This window comes from Fringilla coelebs (assembly GCF_963513975.1).
Source record: "Fringilla coelebs genome assembly, chromosome: 1".
Classification (NCBI taxonomy): Eukaryota; Metazoa; Chordata; class Aves; order Passeriformes; family Fringillidae; genus Fringilla; species Fringilla coelebs.
The window spans coordinates 46,171,527-46,189,506 of NC_140028.1; the positions used below are offsets into that span (position 1 = coordinate 46,171,527).

At 43.9% G+C, this 17,980-nt stretch overlaps 1 protein-coding gene across 1 annotated transcript in view; it reads left to right on the plus strand.

Moving 5' to 3' along the window:
• Positions 1-13,314: 13,314 nt before the first annotated feature.
• The window catches only part of CDH2 (cadherin 2), a 114,184-nt gene continuing 109,518 nt past the window's right edge, over positions 13,315-17,980 (plus strand). Inside the window, exon 1 of the mRNA XM_084213857.1 lies at positions 13,315-13,948. Within this exon, the coding sequence (XP_084069983.1) occupies positions 13,874-13,948 (75 nt within the window). The 5' untranslated portion in view covers positions 13,315-13,873. The remainder of the gene's footprint in view (positions 13,949-17,980) is intronic.

The following is a 17,980-nucleotide window of genomic DNA, read 5'->3' on the forward strand; positions in this document are numbered from 1 at the left end:
GCAGAGTCTCAGGTTGTGACCAATTTAAGAAAGAAATTTAATAGAAGTCCATGGACCCACTCCGAGCAGTAAATGTTACTTGAGCTTCACCAAGGAGAAGCAGAGTTCAAATGTGACCATTTGAGTATATGCTCAAAATATTCACCTCTCCTTTTTTTGTGGTGACCTGTGGATTTTATTAGCCAGTTCATCCTAACAGTAGGCTTCTTATGTGAGTCAAAGAAACTGCTATCTCAGTGCCTAATTTCCAGGGCATTTAAAATTTCTGATTTTTTTATCTCTATACAGTGCCTTACTTAGCACTGTAGCTTTAAGGAAACTTAATGCTTATATAATAGGGTATTACCAACTGAAAAAATTTGGTCATAAAGGTAATAATGTAATGGAGGTGAAGATTCCCTTATCCAAGCCTGAGACCTTCCCATCTTCATGGTTATTAATTTTTATGGCGATTACAGGAGTAGTTTTGTTATTTCCATGTTTGAACTGTTGGCAAGACACTTAAAAAGACATTGCTTAATGCCTTTAGTGTAACACAATTTTTTTTTTTTTTTTTTTTTTTTGCTTTGCTTTTTGGGAATTTATTTTAAAATTTATTTGCTCTATAAGGACTAATATCTTTTCCATGCACTTCTCCACCAATAAAGGGTAACAGAACTGATTGTTACATGGCTAGAGATCTATAAAACTATTACAGTTGTGTAGATAGATGACTGTATTGGCTGGACAGAGTTCTATTTCTTATTCTTCCATCCAACACAAACAGAGAGTAAATGGGTTTGCTTTCTTTTTTTTTTAAAGTGAGCTCTTATTTTTTGGGGGGGGGGGGGGGGGGAAGAAATGTTTGGTTTTGGTCTTTTTTTGTCTTATTTTGGATTTAGATGAATCATTACCTGGGTGGAGTGCCTCATAGTAATAGTATTATTATTTCATTTCCGTTTGGTTTGAAGCAAACAAAATCCTTCATTTCCTTCATTGATATCATATTCAATATTTTGCATTAGGTGTTTTCTTCAGACCCAGCATGACATCAAGAAAATGAATGCTGTCCTTCAGTTGACACTGGCAATATTTAAATTTTTTGCTAGGATTGTGCAAAGCGTTCTTAAACTGTATTGGCACCACACTCCATCATGACTTCATATAGCTAGGATAATGTACATTATTTTGCACTAAACACTGACATAATTCTAGTCAATGGGATTTTGCCTCGTAACAGTACTTAATTGGTGTAAAACCACACTGACTCCAACTGCTTAAATGATCTCACTAAGTGGCATTGAGGTTAATTTTAATCTTGATTCTGCACTTCTGTGGTTCATGGGGCTGTGCCCAGTTTTTAGAAAAGAATGAGCCAGGGGAGAGCCACAGCAGTCAATAAAATAAACTTTCTCAGTACTACGATAATACTTCCTGGTAAAGGTCTTAGCTAACTATAGTGGGTAAAAATCATCAGAAGAAATGCTTCACATACACCTTTCTGAGGCTGCACCTGTAATTGACCATACACAAGATGGTAAATTAAAAACCATAAATCAGTTTCAGCACAGCAATTTAGCAATATCAAACCCAAGTGGGTCTGTGTCGCTTTAGGCACCAGCTTAGAGTAGTCTCACTGTAATGAGACTATTTAATGTTAACATTTTTTTCAAATGTGCCCCTCTGTAGTCTGAGAAAATACACCATGGTACAATGTTCCACCACATAACTCTATCCTGCATGTTTGGGTTCTCAGTGCAGGATAATCCCTGAAGAAAAGAATTTCAAACTTTGACTCAAACTTACATTCTCCTTGGTTTTTTTTGATATCCATTACTTTTGCCATTCCTTTTTGAATTGCTTTCAGGACACTTGACAAAATCTTGGATAATGCTATGAATATAAATCTTATTTATACAAATAGGCTGTGCCTTTGCAACAAGAATTTTATAGCACATGGATACCACAGTGCAGTATTGTGCACCTTCAGATGTCATGGTCATCTGGCTCATGGAAGAGAAGCAACAGGGTCCCTATGAATTGCATTGTATACTTGCATTCCCAATACCATTACAACTCATAGAGGGATGTATATTACTAACCTTAACAAGGTTTCAAGCCTTCATCTTTCAAAATCTTCATATACCGGGCAAAATATTTTTTTATGTTGCCACAGGGCCTCATCAGTTAAGGAAGGTCCCCTAATATTAACGTGGAAACATCAACATAGCCAGGAACTGGGGTTCATCTTCAACAGTGTTCAAAGGAAAATCTGTTCTCTGGATAATCTAGATATTAATGTCGCTGAGAATTCACACCTCACTAGGGAATATCTGATTTATTTTCAGTTCCCCAACATATGGTGCTTTCTCTGTGTTCCACAGATAGCAAAAAAATAATAGTTTGGCTTAATTTTGCTTAGTTTAAAATTGGAAAATGTTTTTGGCCCACTTATGGTTAAAAGCTGTATTTTTCCCAAGGATATGTGGAAAGGACTGTTTTATTCAGAAGGAAGGAAAGGAGGATTAGGTGATTGCTGTGGGAAGGTCCTATAGCCAGTGCTTGAAAAGGTGCTCCCCACAGTGACAGCAGCACAGCTTGGGGCCATCCTGCCCAGCCTTTTGCTGAAGATTTCCATTGGCATAATTTTCCACTCATTCTGTTTATTTTGACCCTTCCTGACTCTTTTTAACCAGTTTGATCCCTTGGTACTAGCATAGGAATCTATTTGCTTCTCAGTTGTCTCTTTATGGCTTTCTTAGAGCAAATATAATAAAACACCAAACAGATCTTTTCCTCTTTCTTTTCCTGTAGAGATGCCTTCTTCTCAATGGAGAAAAGGTATCCCCTTTATGAAAGCAGCAGCATGAAAGAAACATCCCAGGGACTTGGAGACCCCTCTCCCTAATATCAGCACCAACAACATAAAACAATCCTTTTCCCCTTTCCCACTTCCTCCACAGTTTTTGGGGAGCCATTCCCAGCTATTATTCTACTTTAGCCTTTCATTTGACATCCCTTGAGAGCCTGAACTATGTTGGAAATCATTTACTTCTTCCTAAAGATTCTGTGACAGCAGCTGGTTGTTAACCAGGAATGTGTTAAACTGGGGGCTAGGCAAAAAAAACCCCACAAAAAACAGCTCTCAAATTGAGGGTTGCTACTACCCTTAAAGCTGTTTTTACTTTTTAGGATGCTACCCAGAGACAAGAGTTTCCTGACAGATAGAAGGATATTACTCAAAACCGACAATAGATAAACTGGAAAGATGAACAAGGGCGTTCTTCATCATGATCTTTTCCTCATCTTACTCTCAACCATAGATACACTCTAGCTGCTGGAAGAGTAAAGGCAAATACCAAATACCTGAGCAAGCACAGGAGATTTTTTTCTTTGTTGGAGTCTTTGCCCTTAGTTTTCAGTTCTTTTTTATGATACCTGCAAATAATTAGCAAATACACTGTAAAATTAATAGCATTTTGCAAGAGCTGTTTAAGGTCAAGCAGTTTTCAATGTCCTACGGGTCTGAATTTTCTCTGTAATGTGATTTTGGCTGTTTATATTATGGAGCAGATCACCTTGAGTGCCACCATGCAGCACATACAGGACAACCAGGAGATCAGACCCAGCCAGCCTGAGTCCGTGAAAGCCAGGTGCTGTTTGACTGGCCTGATCTCCTGTGATGACAGTGTGACCCACTTCATGGATGAGTGGAAGGCTGCAGATGCTGTCCACTGACACTTCAGAAAAGCCTGACACCCATTACCACAGTATTCTCCTGGAGAAACTGCCGGCTCATGGCTCGGGTGGGTGCAGTGTTCACTAGGTGAAAAAACCAAAACTGTTTGGATGGCCAGTCCCAGGGAGTGGTGGTGAATGGAGTTACATCCAGCTGGCAGCTGGACTCAGAGTTGGGGCCAGTCCAGTTTAATATCTTTATCGGGACTGAGTGAACCCTCAGTCAGACTTAAACAATTTTATGATTCGATTAAAATACTGTCTCCAGCAGCAAAAGTATTGCCAGACTTTTGTTTCCCTACCACTCCAACTTCCCTAGCACTGAGAAGAGACAGTACTGTGAGTAGAGGTGTTGAGTCATTATATAGATGTGTATGGAAAGTGGGGGAAAAGCCACTGAAAGAATTCACCATTTCCAAAAGTTCTATGTTGCTCCAGTCCAGGCTGAAGTTTATGGTGTTTACGCAGTGCCCTGACTCTAGGGAAGTAACAGCACTGAGAAGGAACAGATGTAAAGCAAAGTTATATGCACAAACAAATCTCCAAGACAACCCAAGGCCTGTAATTTTGTGCATACAGTGCAAAGTTACAGCCAAGGATCATATCAGTTGTGGTTTTGATGGATAACTAAACAGTACATAATTCTTTGGTTTGACACAACTAAGATCCAGACTCCTCACAACTGGGGTACATGCATTATCATAAGTCCTCTTCTGTTTTTCTCATCCTTCTGTTCTTTTGTTGCCATTCTTAGCCATTGACACAAGGACTCATATTTGGAGGGATTTTGTCACTAGTTCTGAATGCCTTGTATATGTTTACAATTTACTGACTCATCTCCAGGTGGGATTAGACATTCTTCACTTCGGAAGCTTGATACGTTCAAGCAGAATCAAAAGGGACATGGCTGCTTTAATGGATATGGAAACTCAACATTATTTATCAGCACTCCTGGCTTCCCAAGGATATTTATTTGCAAAGGCAATCTGGTGATGACTCCAAATCAGTGTCAGGAGAGAATACGGAGAGATATAAAGTGATGAGCGTGGGATGGAAGTGGAAGACTGCCAGGAATGGAACTGCAAAGAATGTATTTACAAAAGCTTCAGTGCAAAGGAAAATGAGGGTTCTTCCTGGCCCAAGAGCAAATACTGAAGGGTGTGTTTCTCAGCAAAGGATATTATTCTGGGAAACTGGTTCTGATGGGGGGTCATCTGGTAACCAAAGCAAGGGTGTGATGCAAGGGTTAATGTGATCGCTGTATCTGCTAACATGGGCGCACTGAGTAGGAGTCTGGTACATGTATTACTTCTGTTTTTCAAATTACTACAGCTGGTGGTAAAATACAGCATGCAGTTCTAGTATCAGCATTTCAAGCAGCATGTTAAAAATTAGAGGGTCAGGGGAGAACTGGAACATTTATCAAATTATTGGGAACTATTTATTTAATGAAATACTCAAAGACTTTGATTTAGTTTGCTAATGAGGAAAGGCTTCATCTTATCAAAGGTAACTGGTCTGTTCCAATACAGTGAAAAAGACACATGAAAAAGTTAACTCTTTGTGTGCTGAATAAAGTAACAAGAGTGAATGCCGAGAAATTACACAAGTTACATAAACATAGCTTACTCATTACTTCCCTGGAAGGGTTTTAAGGCCAGGCTGGATGGAGCTCTGAGCAATCTGGTCTAGTGAAAGGCATCCCTGACCACTGCAATGGCGCTGAAACTAGATGACCTTTAATGTCCCTTCCAACCTAAAGCATTCTATGATTCTATGACATTAACCTGCAACATTTTTAAAGAGAAGGGTAACTATCCACTTAGTACAGGCAACATTAGATTTTCCAACACCAGCAATTTTTAAATGAAAATCGGAATTTGTTGTAGAAAATAATAAATGTCTAATTAGGCAGTAACTTCTGCTTTGTTTCCAAAGTAACAATTTTAAGGCAAATCACAAGCAGGCACAAAGAATGCCTGACAACAAACCCCGTAAGGCATTTTCACTATTTATTTTTCTCCAAAAACTATTCTTGGCTATGCAATAGCCATAGCACAACGTAGGTACCAGGGCAGTAGCACAAAGCTCAGGGCTGGATGCAAAATCCTTCTGCAAATCAAAGTGAACACTTGGGTGTTTAGCCCGTGCTGAGCTCCCTGCTGTTGCTGGCAGCTCAGGAACTGTGAGCAGACGAGGCTGCAGCAGCAGCTCACAGCGCACCCTTTCCACAGTGGTTCAAAGAAAGGCCTAGGTGGAAAAAGCGTCCATCCTGACTTGTGAAGTAAGACTTCTCACAGAAGAACCACATTTCACTAGGAAAATACAGCTAGCAAGGACTTGCCACTCTAAATCAAGCTTCTATGTCTGCCTCAAAAACATCCCCTTGCTCTGCACAAGTTCTTGGCCTTGTTAGGAAAACTACTAGGTAATATTTTTAAGCCTGTGCTTTGATGAAGTCAAAATAAATTATTAAAATGGCCCCTTCTGACTTCAGAAAATATAAAAAAACAATGAATATGATCCATTAGCAGCAGAGAAAAAGAGAATTTATTTTAAAGCCAACGAACTAAAGTCATAGATTTTTTTCATTAGCTAGTTAGTTGTTTTCAGAATCTGCACGTGCACTGAATTGTGATCTTTAACACAACAAAATAAATTAGGGCTACAGTTAAAAAAAAAACCAATCCTTAACTTCAACTCCTAAATACGTTTTTAAGACTCTGGGGAAAAAACCGGACCCACTTTCAAACTTCAGGAGGGAACTCCCACTGATCCTGAGGTGAGAAGCAGCAGAGGGGCGTTTGTAAGCAGGAAGAACACAGATTTAGGGTTTTGACAAAGGAGCCCTGTCCCATCTTGCCATGACAGTTGTTAACCCCTCAATCCACACAACCCTTGCACCCTGCAGCCTCAGAGTCACCGTGCCATTTCCTAACCCACTGCCTGGCTGCTGCCGGGGGCACCGCTCAGCGCTGCAGCTCGGGGCACTGTTGAAGCATCTGAACCACAAACTGGGGAAGAGGGGGACAAGCACAAGCTCCCCGCAGCTCTGAGGATGGAGACCTCTCAGGAAGAGACAAGGTGGGCAGCTGTCAACAGCAGCAAACCACGGTGCCACAGGAAAAAGCCCTTTTTTTGTCTTTTTGTTTGGTTTTGTTTTGCTTGGAGTTGCAGACACAGCTGTGCCTGCAGAGATCAGGCTTTTCACAGCACATACCTGGCACTGAGGACAAAAACCCAAATCTCCAGGCTGCCAGGGGTCTAATGTAACCAAGGGAGAATATTCTTCCCCTATGAATAAATCTTTAGAGACTTCCTAAAGTTCAGGTTAATGATCCGGTCTTGTAAATTCAGATAGCATTTGGGATGATTTAGGCTTGCATTACTGCAAAATATATAGAAGATCTGCAAAATTTCATTTTAAAGATGAAAGCCATTTTTGAGTCTTACTAATGTAAAAATGATTCAAAAAGTAGGAGGATTTTTTTAAAATCATCAGATTTTTCTGCAAGTATGTAAAATACTTCTCCATGGCTACTTCACTGCATGTCTAATTTTAAACTGGACTGAATTTTTGCAGACAAATTGTAAATGCTCTTAATAAGAAAACTACTATTAATATACTTGTTGATAAAAACAATTTTTCAGATGCTTGAATCCACAATTCCCTAACCTTCTAACTGTTCTAAACTTCTGAATCCTTCTGCAATTTTTGGGAACATTGTCTGAAAGGGGAGCAACAAACTCATGAATATAGACAGCCCCTATTCTCTCTCTCATTCTTAATCCAACTGGAAGTATTGGAAATCTCAGAGCATCTCTTCCATACCCAAAATAAGGCACACTGACTTGTTCTATGAAGATGGCTTGTTTGCAGAATTTTTGCAAAACAGCAGTTGTTGGGGGAATAGGAGGTATATTGGATGCAGATGGGTCTGTCAGGGGATATGGCTGTGCAACTCTTCTGAACTATAACAACATAATTTTCAGATCTGTAAAAATGCCAGATTTTGGCCCACTTTAACAGCAATTGAAAGAGGCACAACCTCAATGTAAGGATCACACTCCTCCCGAAGTTAAGCTCTCTGCTTCAGGGCCTGGAGTAAAAAGGCAGCAAGAATTTTTCAACAAAAAAAAAATTACATATTTTCCCTGATCTCACACTTCTAAAAGGACAAAGAATTTTTCTGAAGTTTTCAAAAAGCACTTGGCTTGAAACAGAGAATTAAAACTTATTAACTAAAATAAAGGAAATACTACAGTAAATGAAAATCAGACTTGGTGGAAAATATTAGACATATCTAAACATAGGTGTTAAAAATTCTATTTAATAATGAAAGTGACAATCCACATGACTGCTCTTACAATTTTATTACAGCAAATTGTTAAGATTTTGTTAAATTAAATTATTATCTGTCTATGCTGGTTTACTACAAACAACTAAGGTTACACTTTCTTAATTTTTATTACCAAGAAGTCAGGGATAGTAAGATTTATCTTTTGGAAATTTCTTTGTTTCTTTTTGTAGGTGTTACATACATACCTCTTCACAGAAGTCAACAGCTTCATTCACACTAGTGAATTCTGGTTATGGCCAAAGAGGGAGTCTGGGACTCTGCAGACAGCATAAATCAGAAAAAAAGTCAAGACTTCTGATCCCAAGACAGTAAAATTATTACTTTATATTGTTGGAAAGCCAACCAAGAAAAAGGAAATACTTTAAATCATAAATAATTTTAAGAACTATTTACTGAAGCTAGCTTTTTAAGAAGCAAGTTCACCTCTTCCTACTGGCCTGATCAATATGAAGCAGCTCTGTGAAACTCTAAAACTTTCTTTTGTAGAGATTAGAAATCATCATATGCCCTTGTTAGAAGTCATCATCCTTTCAGTCGATCATCAGTTACAGGTCGATCATCCTTTCTCACACCATATGATTAAAGCCTTGTTCTGGAAAATATTTTTTTCTTTTTTTAAGATATCCCACTGAATAGAGATGCTATGCTGATTCAAAGGTCTCTGACTTGATTTTCAATAGAAACTCTTCATGCCAAACAGCTTGAAGGCAGTGGGCAGTGATGCTGAATGAGATTCCTGGAAGAATGAAGCACAAGCAATCAGCTTGAATATGTTGATCCCAGATCTTCACACTAAGGGTATAAACATGAAGCCAATTACACAATATGCAAATATATTGTATCACATCTGGATTACATATGCTCAGTTTCTTCTCTGTAGAGAAATCCTTTACAAAATTCATTAGCAATTAACAGAAATATAACTATGGTGACAGATACAATTTAGCTACCAGAAAAGGGAAAACAAAATCCTTTTCTACAAATCATATATATGTACGTGTATGTGTATACACACACACTCACTTATGTATATCTCAATAAAAAGCAATTAATGCTGCTGAGGCTTGCTAAAGCAGAAACAGATCTGCTGTATGCTACGTTTTTCTCTCCTAACCCAGCTGATTTTCAAATGTGAGCATAACAGCACACTAATGCTGCAGCTGTAGTCACCTTTCCATGTCTTTCATTGCCTTGATTTAAGAAAAAAATGGAAAAATATGTAGAGCTATGCCTCCTAAGTAATGATAGGGCCAGAAAAGCCCACCAGGAAAAACTGTTCAAGTTCTGTAAGGAATTACAAGATACAGTCAAATAAATATTACTTTCTTACTGCTAAGACCACCTTTTTCCCCTTCTTTCTGAGAATATGTCCCTAATTAAAATGCCAATTAGAACTTTTTGGGGTTTTAGTTCACATAGGTGATCAATATGAAAATGCATATTAAAAAACCTGAACATTCAGACCGAATACTTCAGTGTCATACTTATTTTACTGAAGTTAGAGAAAGACAGCAGCACTAACAATAGGATTTAAAGTATTCTAATTTTTAAAATTAAGCTATTTTAGTTTCTGTGCCACTCAGTTTTTCTTACCCACTTGATGCTATCTATATAAAACTTCATTCTTCTTGGCCATACATGATTATTTACTTCCTAAAGCAATAAATCATTTTCATGTGGTGCCAACAACTAACAATCTTACTATTCAGAAAAATCTCCCTCCCCTTAGGAATTTCACATGTGTGAAGTTGCTACAGAGAATATACAAATATGCTTTTCCCCCATTGCCTGTCACAGACTACTCAAAATAAATCTGGAGTCTTAGGATGACAACAGAATCCAAGTTTAAAACCACTGTTTTAAAAACTTGGATTTTTGTTTTTCTTAGTACTTCTTTCTATTCTGTTAGGAGAATTTATCTGGATTAGCTGATGGTGTATGCAGCCTTTGTGTCATAGTAAAAAACATTCACTGCATTTTCCTCCATTGTGATAAAACTCATTAATAAGCACTGAACGTCCTCAGACCCACTAATTGTGTGGTTTGGTATTGTTTTTTCTTTTTAAACAAATAAAAGTATTTCTTCATATGCCATGAAGAATACAAGAAAACTGGACAAAAACTAACACGGTACTGGACAAAACCTAACATAGTACTTTTGCTCAATGCACTTACACATCCATGTTATAAATACTTAGACATAGGAACAGGAGTATGCATGTGTGCAGTGTAACTCACTAAAATCACATGCATAAATGTCAGATGAGGGCTTAAACTGTCAGTAAAGTACTCAATTTGCATAATTTGAATTGAGGAGAGGAGTAGTGGTGGCAGTACCTGGCAGATTAAATGTAAGAATAGATCCACAAGAGAAAGGGTCTCTTTTTCCAAAATATTTGAAGCCATGAGCAATCTAGTATGTTCCAAATTGAAAGCATTCTTTTTTTTACAGAATTTTTATGAACCTTAGGAATGAAAATTAATTTGGACAAGTTGAAAGAGAAATTCAACTCCATGACTAACATGGGAATTACCCTAATCCTCTCTTCAACTCAATCATGGAATTTTAACAAGGTTTTTCTGGAAGCCCTTGAGATCTCCTAACTTGAACATTAACTTGTGTCCAGTATTTTCATACTAGTTAAAACACATAAATGCAATCTGAGGCTGAATTAGGAGATCAACCCTTAGAGTTCTAAATCACTTGTTTGAATCTCAGCCAGAAATTGCCAGCTTGCTGGCTTTTGCATGATACACATGAAAAAAGTTGACGATCTCATCTTAGCAGCAGTATCAACTCTGAATTTCCAGCTATGCCTACTTAATGCTAGATTATTTCTGTTTGGAAAAAAAAAATAAAAAAGGTGTTCTCTTGGGCTTATGGTGCAATTAAGGATTCCCTGAGGAGTCATTCACGTTTGCAGGCAGCATACAAGTTTCTCTTCTGCTCTGCTCTCCCAAACAAATGCCTCTCACCATAAAGAGATGTGGTGCAGAGATTATACCTCAAAAGGTACCACCCAGCCCTGCTCTCTTACCCCTTACAATACCCAGAAGTAGGGAACTATGAGCCAGAAGAAACTTGGGGTTTTAGATAAATGAGGGAAGCCCACTGCTGTATGCAAACTTGTTCAAGGCTAGAAGATTCAGTAAAAGGATGTTGGTGAGAGCAATTTTTCTGCCACTCTTACTAATCCTGCCAAGTAAATTTAAAGGCAGCAGTAGAACCATAAGAAGCATCAGCCAGAGCTCAGATCTGGTAACTTTCCAGATATGCTGCAGAGCCTTTAGTTTTTCAGGCCTTTAGGGATGGATGGATTGAAGAATGTGAGGGGCCAGGCTCATTTAGGTGACTGTAATTATTCTCATCGGACAGCTGGTTTATGGAGTAGTTTATAATGTGCGCTTTGCATTCTGTAAAACACTTGTAAAAGTGAATAAATGCTCAAATACAGCCATTAGCAAACGCTAATATTTTGCCTACCTATCAGAAAATACAAACAGGAATCCGTTACTTAGGCAAAGTTACTGTTTCATAAGCAAATCTAATCATTTCTCCTTAGAATTGCCAAAAAGACTGAACACGTGCTCCGTCAGGTGCAAAACCGGGAAACTCGTCCTTGTTACATATATAAACATCAGCTGTGCCCTGCTTGCTTACTTTCCCTCAGGCTTTGGCTAAATTTTAATCCAGAAACTCATGACCAGCCGTAGTTTCCTCCTCTCATTGTTCTTCACGACTCTTGGGATCGGTACAATTGCACGGGCTACAACTTTAAAGAGGGCGCGGGGAGGGAGGGAGGTGGCGGCGGGGGGTGGCTGTTTTGCTAGTTGAGGCCGCCTCTGCTCGGCTGAGTCTCATTTGGTGTTTCAGCCTTGCAGGTGGCGTCTGGCTCGCCCGGTGCCCGGGCTCTGCGCTGCCCCGCGGAGGCGGCGGGCGGCGCGGCGGCGGCGGCTCCGCTGCAGGCACGGGCGGACGCGCATCCCCGCCGCGCCTCCGGGGCCTTCTCTGCCTCTCCCCTGCCTTGGGTGCGCAGCTGCATCGCAGCTCACCAGTGACCGCTACTTTCAATTCCCAGGCTAATGAAATCAGCATCGCAAAAGCACGTACTTACCCCGCCTTTCCCCGACAAAAATACAAAGGCAAATCCGCTGTTTCCTTTCAAAACACTGAGCACGACGGTTTGCATTATTTTCTAAAGGAGGGGGGGATGTTGGGAAGAGTATTTTTCTTGCAACTTCGGGTGTAAAGATGCTTTAAAATAAATAATGCACCATTTTGAATGAGCGCTTCATGAGATTGCCTAGGGGCCAGTGCCTACGAATCCTCCCCTACTATGTCCCAGGGTGAAAGCTCTGATGCATAGATACAAAACAACTTTGCCGACTGTGGGCGAGCGAAAATCCGTGCCAGCTCGGCAAATGACCCAGCACTTGGTACTTGCTCCTGTAACTGTTCGCTCAGCAGCACTCCCAGCTCCGTTCCGCACGCTGACATTTTTGGACCCGCGGACTGCGGACCCAGCCAAGCTTTTGAAAACGTGTGCTAATAAAATTCAGCAGATAGTTTAGAAAAAGAAATACGGAATGAGGGGGACGGAATGTGGCTAAAGGAAAAAAATAAAAAAAAAAAAAAAGAAAAAAAAGGAAATAAAAAAGAGAACAGCTAAGCAGTAACAGCTATGGGGAACTTGCCGAGTCCCAGCACCGGGCAGCAGGCAGGGCCGTCCCGCGGCCCCCGGGCTGGGCACCAGCGGCACCCCTGCAGCTTCTCATTGCACCGACTGTACCCAACCGGGCACGGCGGGGAAGAGTCCTTCCTTCCCCAGAAAGTTCTCGCCCCCCCAAACCACTGCAGTACACCAAGCATGTGAGTTGGAATTTATTTGGTCCACCGCTCTGTAGCTGTTGGCGTTGCAGGGTCAACGGGCGCTGCCGCCTGCCCCGCTGCCCCCAGCGCCCGCTCTCCGGGGACCGAGGAGGGGCAGCACTATTCGCAGGCACAGCGGCGAATTTCCCCGGCGCTCACTGTGCCGTGCCGTTCCCATTGGCCGTGCGGCCGGCAGGGAGCGACGGGAGGCGGAGAGGGAGCTGCCAGCAGCAGACAGGCAGGCAGGCACCGGGCGAGCGCGTAGACAGGCGCACGGCAGGCAGAGGCTGCTGGGGTATTGTTATCATTGTGCTTCGGCGGAGAGCTTTGCCTGCAGGGGGAGGGGTGGAGGGAGGAGAAGAAAGAGGGAGAGAGAAAGTGCGGGGTGAGCATGCAGCAGGGCTGGGGCCGGCGAAGCGGCGGTGCTGGCGTGCCTGGGCTGAGGCGCTGAGAGGAGCCGCCTGCCCGAGCTCGCTGGGGGGCACCGGCGGGAGGAGCGAGGCGGGCACGATCCAGGCGTGGGGAAGGCTGCCAGCCGAAGGGAGCCGCCGCCGCACCGGCCTCGCAGCAGCAGCAGCGACTACTTCTTTCTTATCTCCCAGCCTTTTGTTTGCCCATCCTCCTCCTCCTCCTCTTCCCTGCCCACCCTCTGCACCGCGGAGGGGACTCGGCCGAGAGACAAGCAGGCTGACCCAGAGCTGAGTTTCACCCATCCTCCGCCCCCCGCTCTCTCTCTCTCCGCTGCATCGCTGCCCATGAGCTAGAGCGGCAGCCGGCTCCGGCAGGCGGGGGCAGACGCCGACCGCAGCTCCCGGCAGCTGCCGCTGCCCGACCCTCCCCGCCGCTCCCCTCGCCCCGCTCCGCGGGCTCCAGCCGCGCTCCGGAACTGCTGGGGGCCGCCCTGCTGCCGCCCCTCCTCGCCTCCATGTGCCGGGTAGCGGGAGCGCCGCCGCGGATCCTGCCGCCGCTGGCGCTGATGCTGCTGGCGGCCCTGCAGCAGGTAAGCACCGCCGGCGGGGAGCGGGCCGGGCTGCGGCTCTTTGTTCCCCTGCGGGCGGCGATGCCCGGGTAAGGCGGGAGAGCCGGGGGTAGGGGGGGGGGGGGGGAAGAAGGGGGAGAGCAGGCAGACTGCGCTTGGTGGTGTGGGTCTCGGGGAGGGGGTAGGGGGGGTGCCCCGGGCTGTCTTGTGGCCGCTCGTGCAGAGCCACCTGCTCGGGGCAGCCCCGCCACCGGGCTCCGCGCCGCGGGGAGGGAGAGAGAGGAGGGAGCCCCTGCCCGGGGCCGGCTGAGAGGGAGAGGGTGGTCCCGAGACGCGAGAGGTGATGGGGGCACCGATCCCCCCTGCTTCCCGGGAGAGCAGGTGCCGCGGGACGTGGCGGGGAGCTGCCCGGTACCCGCGCGCCTGGCAGAAGCACGGGAGCGCGGCCCCGCCGCGGGCGCGGGGGATAAACTACCGGAGTGGGGGACGGAGCGAACATTCCCCGCTCCGTCCCGCGTGACGAAGGGCGGGCTGTGATGCCAGAGAGGTGCGGGGCAGAGAACAACCCCCGCGCCTCGGCTACCTCCAGCTCCCTCGCCCGCTAATCCTTTCTCCGGGAAGAATTTAATCAGTCTCCGCCTGGGTGCTGGGCTTCCCCACCCCCTGCCGCTAACGGGAATTTCCACTGGGACGGGCTCGGGCCCCGAAGTGTTTAATTTATTATTATGAAAGTCCTGCTGCTGCCTCCCCCCGGCGGCCTTGCCGGGGCGCTCCGGGCGGGTGACTGACGGGGTCCCGGGCAGGTGGTCGCGGGGCAGCGCCGCGCACCGCTAGCCGCGGTGTGCTCCCAGTGGGGTGCAGAAAGTGCAGGTCTGGGGCGAGATGGGAGTCACTAGGAGGGTATGGAGAGGACGGGGAAACGACAAAATGGATCCCGTTGGGGCACCAGGGGCAGTAATCGCGGGGTAATGGTTGGGCTCCCCTCCGGCGGCGAGGAGTGTGCGGAGCGGCAGCGGAGCCGGGGCACCCGGTGGGTTCCCCGTTTGTTCTGTGCTCGCTGAGCTCGTATCCGGCGCGGCGCCGGGGGCGGAGAGGGCCGTAAGTCCGAGGGACAGATGGCGCAGATCATCGCCTCTTAATGGTATTTGCGATTGGGGCATTTCTGTCGGGCCGGGGGAGCGGGTTGAGGCGAGGCCGGCGGCGGGGCCGGGGTGCCGCGGCGGGCAGGGCGCCCTCCCGCCGCGCCCGCAGCGGCTGGCGCAGGGCAGGGGGAGGCGGCGGGCGCAGCCACTGTCCATGGTGCGGCCCCGCTGCCTCCGCCGCACCGGGGGCGGGAGGAGCCCGCCCGGCCTCCTGTCTCCTCTTCACTTCTCCGTCTCTCTGACACTCCTGTCCCCTTACGGGGTCCCCGGGCAGTTGAGTCCTTCGCGCAGTTTGTGAGGCGCTCCCAGGGGCTGATGACTTGCGCCAGGCGGGCGAGGTGCTGAAACGCTGCTCCACGGCAGCCGGGGATTTTCCCTTGAGTCCTAGGAGGACGCGCGGCGGGGTGGCTGGCGTGACACGGGAGTGTCCGGCTGAGCGTGAGCGGCTGCATGTGATAGCAGACACCCTGCTCAGAAACTTGTGTGTGCCACTTACCGGCTGTTGGTGTGTCGGATTGGTTTTTTCGTGTGTTTTTTTTTAAGTCCTTATGTGCTGTTTACTGTATGTGCTTTCAGTTCTGTTTAGTCTTCCTATCTCAATAAATCTTTAAAGCACAAAATCTGCAGTAAGCTTTTATTCCATCTTTTTTTTTTTCCTCCTTACCCAAGGCAGGTTTGAAGTTGAAGCACAGGCTTTGAATTAAGGACAGGAACTAGCCGCGTTGCTTTTATATATCACTCAGTGTCGCTGGCACGTTATGGTTGGGGAATCCAATTTCCCCTTTGTTTGGGTATACATTAAATCAGGTTAGGGTTGATTTTTAAAAGCGTGTAACAAAATTGGAACTTGAGTATGAAATCAGATTTACAGACCTATGTCTGTACAACACTTTCATTTTAAGAGCTCTCTTTTCCTACCCTCTTCTTCCATCATGCCTACTGCAAGAACCTTCACCAGCTAGGTGCATTGCTAACTTTTTCCCCTGTTGTCACACCTACTACTTTTGGTTTGTAGGAGGTTATTTGCATCAGGTTCTTCTGAAATGTTGAGTCTTTTCACTCAGTTTTTCCTCTCTGCAACACAGCATCTATCTACCTTGATATTCTAGAGCATTAATCAGTTTGTTATTCGTTACTGGTGTAGAAAAGCTGTCGTTATGGAATTACTTGAAAGATTGTAACAGGAGCCAGATTTTAAGGGCAGGTCTGTGGATGTTGTTTATGTACAGGAAATACGGCTTTAGAGTTTTAGCAGTGTGTAACCTGCACAAGAAATAAGGGAATGAAAACTGCACTCTGTTTTGCTGGTTAGCATATCAACTGAGTCTGGGAGTATTACATGAAAAGAATCCTGACAGAAGATAGGATGAAAGGAGCAAGTCTTGTTTTTCTGGCTAAAGCAACAATTCCAATCCAGCGAAGGAATGCCAGTATGAATTTACAGGAATGAAACTACTATAAGAAATAAACTGGAACACAACTTAGAAATAAACTGCTCAAAAAGGAAATATATTTCTTTAAATACCAGCTGATTGAATCACTACGTGGATGTTGACTGTTTCTAAATCAAAAGCAAGTAAACAATAAAGCAGTTTTTGAGGCTTTTGAGCTCAGGTGACTGGTTTGAATTTGAATTATGATGACAGAGGATGTAAGTTATTGTCTTCTGCAGGCAGTTTTGGTCTTATTCCAGGTCTTAGTGAATGTATCCAGGTGATAAAGCTACTACCCTAAATGACACTCCTGTTAAACTGCCTCAGCTGTGAATCTGGCAATGGCATTTCTTGCCAGCTCTACCCCTCAAGTAATTACCCCCAGCAGCAGTAGTCCTTTGGCAGAATTGGGGTGAGGAATATTAACGTAGTTTTGTGTAGAAACAAGCAAGATCTCCTATTGTGGGTCAATCTTCTGTTTCTCACAATATATCTGTGTCTTAGATTTTTTTTTTTAATCTGTATAAGCATTAGTTTTACAGTGTCTCTGATAAATTACTGCATCAACAGACACCAACACCATTCAAAGTACACTGAATGTAGTGAATTGAATGCTTTTTGTAACACATTCATAAGCCCCTGACCAGAGTAGTTATGTGGAGTATCTCAGGTTTTTCAATGTAGATCTTTGTGTTCTGGTTTTGTTTTGTCTTCAAAGATTCCACTGGAAAAGTTAAATGTGGCAGGGTATTGCAGCAGAAAGCTCTCCAATCCTTATCTGTCTTGTCTAAGTGGTAGTAATAACACTGACACATCCTCAAAATTCAGATAATTGCAGAGCTGAATTTCCTTGGATATTAAACTGAATATATTATTTAAATATATTTTCTTAAAATCCTTTTTAAAAAAACTCCTTTTTACATGTATTATAGGACAGATAAGGTTGTGTAATTCAATGCGTTTTTTGAATTTAAGTAATTGGTTGACAGAACAGGATATTATCAGAATTTTTTTGATACACAAAATTATCTGGGCAGATATTCTGGCAAGCTCAGAAATACATACTCTGCTTGTGTACTGGAGGGCATATATTCTTATGTTGTCAATCTATGTATTTTTAATAGATGTGTGTTTTCTAGAGAGCCTTCTACTGCTCTCTCTCTTCCTGGGTAGTACTGCTACCTAGGCATGCAGCTCAGTGTGCTGGAAAGATGAATGTATAGTTTTGATACCAGTTTTTAAAATATTTCCCAAAATTACCGTATTTTTGAGCTACATCTAGTCGAGAGTGTGTAATTCAAAAACTTTCTGTTGTTTCCCTTTCTGTTTCTAGAAGTTGAAGTACCTCCCAGAAACATCATTGGAAGAACCCTGTCATGTTCTATCTTACTTGGTTTCATTGATGCTTTTATATCAATAATGTATTTTCTTACTTCATTTAATAATTGAGTACTAACACATGAGACAGTTTAGTTGTG